This window comes from Enoplosus armatus, chromosome 20, assembly GCF_043641665.1.
Source record: "Enoplosus armatus isolate fEnoArm2 chromosome 20, fEnoArm2.hap1, whole genome shotgun sequence".
In the NCBI taxonomy this organism is placed as follows: Eukaryota; Metazoa; Chordata; class Actinopteri; order Centrarchiformes; family Enoplosidae; genus Enoplosus; species Enoplosus armatus.
The window spans coordinates 11948901-11956366 of NC_092199.1; the positions used below are offsets into that span (position 1 = coordinate 11948901).

General features: G+C 40.7%; 1 protein-coding gene across 2 annotated transcripts; it reads right to left on the minus strand.

Annotated features, from left to right (window-relative positions):
• Positions 1 to 1333: 1333 nt before the first annotated feature.
• On the minus strand, positions 1334 to 5991 carry decr2 (2,4-dienoyl CoA reductase 2, peroxisomal). Of its 2 annotated transcripts, none has more exons than XM_070927275.1 (10): positions 5914 to 5991; positions 5157 to 5266; positions 4924 to 4992; positions 4309 to 4360; positions 4067 to 4202; positions 3496 to 3620; positions 3107 to 3200; positions 2924 to 3028; positions 2166 to 2354; positions 1334 to 1922 (listed from the first exon to the last, which is right to left on the minus strand). In XM_070927275.1, the coding sequence occupies exons 2-10, from the start codon at positions 5255 to 5257 to the stop codon at positions 1888 to 1890; spliced, it is 906 nt and encodes a 301-aa protein (XP_070783376.1). In that variant the 5' UTR covers positions 5258 to 5266; positions 5914 to 5991; the 3' UTR covers positions 1334 to 1887. The 2 variants fall into 2 exon arrangements, with proteins under 2 accessions (XP_070783376.1, XP_070783377.1); XM_070927276.1 differs by having other exon boundaries at positions 2102 to 2354.
• Positions 5992 to 7466: the final 1475 nt, after the last annotated feature.

The following is a 7466-nucleotide window of genomic DNA, read 5'->3' on the forward strand; positions in this document are numbered from 1 at the left end:
AAGGCGGTTTACTAAATATAACACCGACAGCCAAACGTTTCCAATGAGTGTATGTTAGCAAATAACGTTAACTCCTCCTTAGCGCATCCCACTTCTTTCGTGCCATTGGCCAGGGAAGCTGCTAACTGACTAGCTAGCGAAATTAGCCTATTAGCTAGCCCACACGCCGAACAGCACAGCTTCTGCCTCTCTCTATTATATTTAACCAGATGGTAGCTTCAATATCCCACGGTTTAAGAGGTAACTGCGGAAATGGTCGCCTCTGCGATAGTCCAAGATTATGTCTTCATTTCGATGCCGTTTTCCAGCGGCAATCCACCTGTGTCAGTAACAAGACAGGCCAGACGAGTGACGAGACGAAACCGTTCTTTCCTCCTCAAATTCTTGTACTATTCCCGTCTCACTAAACACATCTGCCACAGCGTCCCTCGCCGAAACCCATAATGAAATGAAAAGGGTTGCAAATAAGGACAAAAAGCTCCATCCTTTGGCAGTCAGACCACCGATGTTGATCACAGACACCGAAAGCTCTCGCATCAGCATCAGCAGTGTCCCATCCTCCTCCTCCGCCTCCTCCTCCACCTCCAGCCGCATACACACCACTGACGTTTCACGCAAGCGTACAAAACACCCCGCAGTATCATTGGCTTTAAAGCAGTTATCAATTGGGACCTTGTGATTTGTGTTTGTGCACAAACCCTATGACTAATATTCAAAACATTGTCCTGCACTCAATGACAATGACAGTATTTTAAATAAGAGCCCCATCTCACACAGGTCCGAGCTCAGGGTCAGCTAAAGGAGCTTTCAACTGGCAGGGATTGGGGAGTCTTGCTCAATGACACTTAAGTAGGGTATATGTTTGTCTGTCAAACCACCAGCTTTAAAGTAGTGTTTCTGTAAGCATTAATTACTCAGCAGTTGATATAAAGCACACATAAACCGATATGACATAGCTGAAGAATTCATGTGGGCTGAGGAGATTTATTATTTTGAGAAAATAGTAATTGGTAAACGGTTGCAATTGTAATGTTTTGGCGCCCCCATCTGATTTATAGTGGTGTTGATTTCTTTCAAGGTTTGCAGTTGCTGCTTCTTATTTTGGTCGACCAATCCTGTGGATCCCAACCTTTGTGGCTTGTGATCCCTTAGAACAAATTATGATCTACCTGCGACCCCCTGACCTTAGTGTGGACGAGTTGTGAGCAGTTAAACCCAAGAGTGACCTTTTCTCCTAAAATGGTTTCATTTATAAGATTTTAAGGGGCCTGAAGAATTCTAGGTTACCAATATTTCTCAAGAAAAAAGGAAAAAAGGAGAAAAGTCAGAAGAATCAACAATAACAGTAATGTTTTATTCTGTTCTTCAACATGTAACCCCCTCAGATGGGGGTCCCAACCCCTGGGTAGGGAACTACTCATTTTATATCAATAATTAGCATTATAAACAGTCTGTTCATTCCTACAGGTACAATTCTAGCTTCAGTGGTCAAGGAAAATGAGTAACCAGTCACAGCAATCAGAGGACAAGAAGGAGACAGTTGTTTGTACATGTAAAAAAACAAATTATTATACGTAAAGTAATTATAAAAGTTTGATCAATAAATGAGGTACTGAAAAATCACATTAATGGCATGTGATAAATGACTGTACATGAAATGCATGATGACAATACACAGCACTGTAATGGGTGAACAATCCCTGAATTGTTATATAATTTGATCCATTAGTAAGATTATAAACACATATAATACAGTAAGTATAGTATGTTAGTGTTCAACTCCTCCAGCCACTTAGCAATACACAGCGGGTGAGATAAACCACAGATACTGTGCATGTAGTATATCAGTACTACAGATGGCCCCTAAATGACTCTTGTTTTCAACGTTTACTTGTCTCTTTTCTTTTCAGATGACCAATAACCTGAAAGACAATAAGAGAGACAGGTGGATTAATATGGGTTACACTGTATTCCTGCCATTCAAACAACCTCATTAACTTTAACACTCAGAAATCAGAGATGACACAATGCACAGCACGATCACATTCTCAGTCACACTGTCTCTCCTCATGGACCTCAAGCTGGGCCTCCTCCTACACACCTGGGTCAGGAGGAGGACAGGGGAGCCCCTGTTCAGAGTTTAGCAGATTTAGAGGAGGCTATACCCAACAGCATGGAGACGTCGTTGGCCGAGGTCAGCCACGACCCGCCGTCCGCCACCAGGATGGCTCCAGTCACATAGGAGGAGGCCTGGCTGGCCAAGAAAAGAGTGCAGTGGGCCATCTCTGTCTTGTTGCCAGCTCGCTGCAAAGGAATGGACTGGAATACACCAGCAGCCTCCCCTCTGGGACCACCTGAGAGAGTAAAGGAAAACCAATTAATTTGTGTTACTTCCACCTCTCATAGCATTTCAACCATTTATCCATTAGTTTTACTCGACTATTTAAAGTATTCATTCATTACTTATAGCTAACATTTCAACTGTTCATCCATTACAGCTAACTGTTTAAACTATTAATTAATTGGACTTCCTTTTCTCTTCTTGTATCGCTTGCTAACTGGCTTTCACATACTCCCAATTATAACACCCAGAATGACCAGTGATGGTGATGGCATAATAAGGGCAAGAGAGAAAGAGATTTAAAAAAGGGGAGGGGGGGGGGGGGGGGGGGGGTTGATATCTGACAGATTCTAGGAACACACTGTACACATAACAGTATGATAGTATTACAAAAGCCACGTAATGAATATGTGATTATTGTTATTATTAACCAATAACAATAGTCCCAATAGGTCAGTTTCTGAACAACCTCCCATCTGTTTCTGTGGGTTGTATATTCAACTGTTGCTGAAACCATTGCTTGTAACAAAGGACAAAAGCCCATAAATTTGCCAGTTAGGCAAGATTGTGTTACATCTTTACCCAGTCTGCGGAAGCCCTCTGTGCCAGAGACAGGACCTGGAGCCACAGTATTGACTCTCACTCCACTGGGCCCCCACTCCACAGCCAGGTGCTTGGTCATGGCATCTGGGGACAGGAGAGGTAACATTGAGTCATTATATTCTCATTTTCATATCTTTGCACAACAGCAAAAAAACCTCTTACCATTTGCAGCTTTAGCAGAGCCAGCATGCACCTGGAGGCCCTGTCCCCTGTATCCGAGTGTTGCAGAGATGTTGACTATGTTGCCACCATGACTCTGCACACAAAAACGATGGGGGACTCAAAATCGATGGCAATTAGCACAGAGACGGCAGTTTAAATCTCATTTAGAGATGACAAGGCATTCAGTAATCTGTGATCTTTACTGCCCTCTTTTGGTAATAAGAGTGAGTTGCAGAGAGTGAATCTTATTGAAAGTTATTGACTCAATTATGTTCATGCAGATACAGTATCATCATTTCTGTGCGATGGGGTAATAAACAACTTACTTAAAGCTCCTTAACCTGGGAGTGAGAAATATTGTGTCACACAGACAGAAAAATGTACTGTACCTGGAACCACTTCTCATAAACCACCTTGCTGGTGTTGAATGTGCCCATAGTGTCTATCTCCATTACTGTCTTGAAGGCATTGAATGAGAGTGAGGCAGCCGGGCAGAGGAAGTTTCCAGCAGCATCTGTTAAAAAAACAGCACTGTGACTTCAACAAAAGCCAAAATTATAACACTGCTGTAAAAATATCTTATGCAAGAAAGGCAAAGGAGTTGAATATTCCATTACGGTTTAATAAATGCTTCATTAAAGCTATGAATATTACGTGGCACATTAATGAAATAGAGATCACCTTGCATAGGTGATCTGCATTTAATCTACTACAGTACAGTACTACAGTAACAATCTTGTTGCGACGTAACAGTTTGTAGAGGGGACTAGGGTACAAAGATAGAAGATACAGATAGATGCAGTTGATGATTAAACAAAAACCTTTCACACTTGACCTTTGTTTAGAATACATTTCACCACACAGACACCTTATGCATTGTGCAATGACAGAGTGTGAGGGCGAGAGACTGTGTGCAGCACAGCTCCCACCACAAAAACACATTTTAGGCTTGTCACATACTGTTAATAAGGATGTCTATGCGGCCAAACTCTTTAAGCGTCTCATCTACAGCAGCTGCGATGCTCTCAGGCTGTCTCACATCTATACACAAAGGGAGACAGCGGCGTCCTGACACAGCAGAGAGCTTTTTAGCTGCCTAGGGAGAAACACAATCATATTGCATGAGGCCAACACATTAACATTTAGTCACGGTGTGAGTAATATATAATTTATGACTGTGGAAATTATGTAAGAGGAATAACCTCTTTGAGCTTGTCCAAGTTCCTGCTCGCAATCACTGTGTCACAGCCATGCCTGAAAGAAAAAGAAAGAACTAGGGAGTACATGCTGTATTGTGTTGATTAGAACATGATATGTAATGCTTGCATAAATAAGGCTGATAGGGGGACAGAGGGAGTAACTCATGACGAAACAGGTAGGACGGAGGGTGATAAAAGTCCACAGGCACACAACATGAGAGAGACAGAAAGGGACACCAACAGACACGTTTACTATCTGTGCCGCTGATTTTGATAGAAGATAAACTATTTCTGCCACATGAGTAAATTATTGAACTATTTCCACTTTGTCACACAAGCAAAATGATGAAAGTCTGACTGTCAGATAACACAACCAGAAGGTTTAAAGTGCACCTACACACTATTTCACTCACACATGTTTTAGTTTTACAGTAATAGTAATGACATAATGCTGACAGTGCATTGATTCTAAATGTTACAGATGTATTTTTATACTATATATATATATATATATATATATATATATGCACCAATAATATCTGCTAAGTTGACTAAATAGTGATATTTCTATTGATATTTTCCCATATTTATGGAGAAACAAGCAGGTAATGCTCTCACCTCATAAAGATTTCAGCTATCCTGAGTCCAATTCCAGATCCGCCACCTGTGATGAAAGCAACCTGATCTCTGAAAAATAAAGTGCAAACCCTCAAACGTCACTTCAGTTAGTTATTGCAGTGACAAGCATGCCAACAACATTTGTTTACAGACAACTGTGTGAATTCAGTAAAGCCATAAAATCACACCAGGCAATGGTAAATACATTTAATATCACATGTTGTAATGCATACTTTAGTATATCTGGACTGTAGATGTGTGTGTACGATGTCAGGCAGTCATCTGTACCAACATCTGCGGGCAGAAGCTCTCCTTTTCTCTGTGGCTCTGCCATGCTGATAAACTAAAATAAAAGTGCATGTCAGAATAGATGCAATCACACTGATATTAACATGATCACAATGCAGTAAATGACTTGTCTGTAAATGCAGGAGCTGCACAAAATAACAGAAACACATTTCAATACAATACCCCTCTGCAGCAGTTTGGTGAGGCTAATGATGTTTGTTTTTAGCAGGATTGTCACTTGTCTACTTGTTCCTATTTCACTCTTTTATTCTGAAGCATTTGTGTGTACACCTGTCATGACTTTTGAGACCTAACCTGTGCCACATTACAGAATTGAAAGTAAATCACAGCTAGGTTACAGTGGCAGCAACTGCGCGGGAGTCTTGTGAAACAGCTCCAAACAGAGGAAAACTGCGTTACCAGAACGCAACAGTCAAGTAAAAAGTCGCTCAGACTTACTGAAAGTTCATTCAAATATTTGCCTCAACGCTGCATTTCAAGGCTTTAAAAACTGCCACCCTTTATGGGCCTCCACACTGAGGTCTACCATACTGCAGGCCACTGTGGGGTGTTTCTTTTCTTTCCCTGTAAACATTTTCTAAGTTAGTCTACTACTTTCTACATCAAGCAGTGTACCAACGGCCTTTAACTATCGGGACTATGTAATGAAGTTCAGTTGACTTGTAGCTGCTGTCGTATTACCTGCTGAAAAAAACAAGCTAGTTTTGTGGCGCAGAAAGAAAAACCGTCCAACTCCCCTGAGATGAAACACGACCACGACGAAGCACTTCTCTGAGTCAGACGAGGCTCCTTAACATTTATTCCTGTCCTTCTATTAGGTGTTGTTCTCAGGAGAAACTATTTGTACCTTGGACGCTTACCTTTTTCGCCGTCCTTTAGCGGTGCATTATGGGCAATGAAGTCCGCGCGGGATGTGTTCAAGAGCACACATGTCTCACTGCCCAAACGTATTCTCCTTTGTTTAAGACACTATATGAAACAAGTGGAACAATATATGAATAAAGCAGGGTTAAAATTTAGAAAACACTGTGAGCACAAGACTTTAGAGGTCAGGACTGATTTGATTCATGCCAGAAAAAGAAACTATATCAGACAGCTTCCTTCTCGAGGGACTGGAGGGTCTCAGACAACGAGGAGAGCAAAAGAAAACCCAGTGATTCTGTTGCTCATCTACATTAACCATCATCCTCTAGGATGGCACCAGTGAGGGCCTCCACTGGTAAACCGAGACTGACATAAACGATCCAGGGGTTTACAGTTTCAGGGCCGATAATGATCAGTGTGCATTAGTGCAGGGATTGGCCCGCATTGATCTGTACTTTGGGATTTACTGTTGGAAAAAGCCATGCAATGGATCCCTCAAATACTTTTGGGATGGATATTCTTCTCAGAAATGTGAGTGGAGTGCTTTCGTAACTTGATTTGTTTTTTAAGAGTAAATAAGAACAAAAGCAGAGGCAGAGGTGCACATAGAAGTACACAAACTTAGAATAAATGATCACGGATGCTTATGTTTTTTATACCACAGATGGTTTTACCAGGGTGTGTTTACTTCAAATGACCTTCCTGGGTTTTTGCATTAACACTTCTGTAACAAATCACATACTTCACATCATTACTGACCTTTGTCCAAAGCGTAACCTACTGTCCTGTGTTTTCAATGTGGGTTTTCTACTTTCTTACCATTAGTTTTCATTAAGTTGGTATAATATAGTAAGCAAATCATTCCAGTTCATCATGAAAATGAATTTGAATTGTGTGCTTTTACTGTTAATGTTATAATATCATTGTAATGTAGAGGCAGTTGTAAGTTTTGACTGATTTTCAGTGTATTGTAGTCCAATGCAATCTGTATTGAATTACCATGCAACATTAATACAGCTCTGATTAAAAGCAGATGATGTTTCTGTTATGGTTACCAAATCAAGCAATTTCCAAGTGTCTGCCAGCAGAATTTCACATATGGTTTAAATAAACTAAATCAAAGGCTTCCAAGATAAAAAGAAAACATTAAACATCTAAAACACAACTGCACACCTAGATAAATGCTCATCAGTAATGTACACATTCACGCTAAAAATGTAAAACCATGTAAACCATGTAAAACTAATAGTCTGTGTTTTGATGCTAGTCAGCAGCCAGATGGCGCTATCTGTCAGAATTTTCTGCTTGAATCCACAACAATAAAACCATTTGCAGTATTCTAAATATGAACCTACAGTAAAGCTGCATAA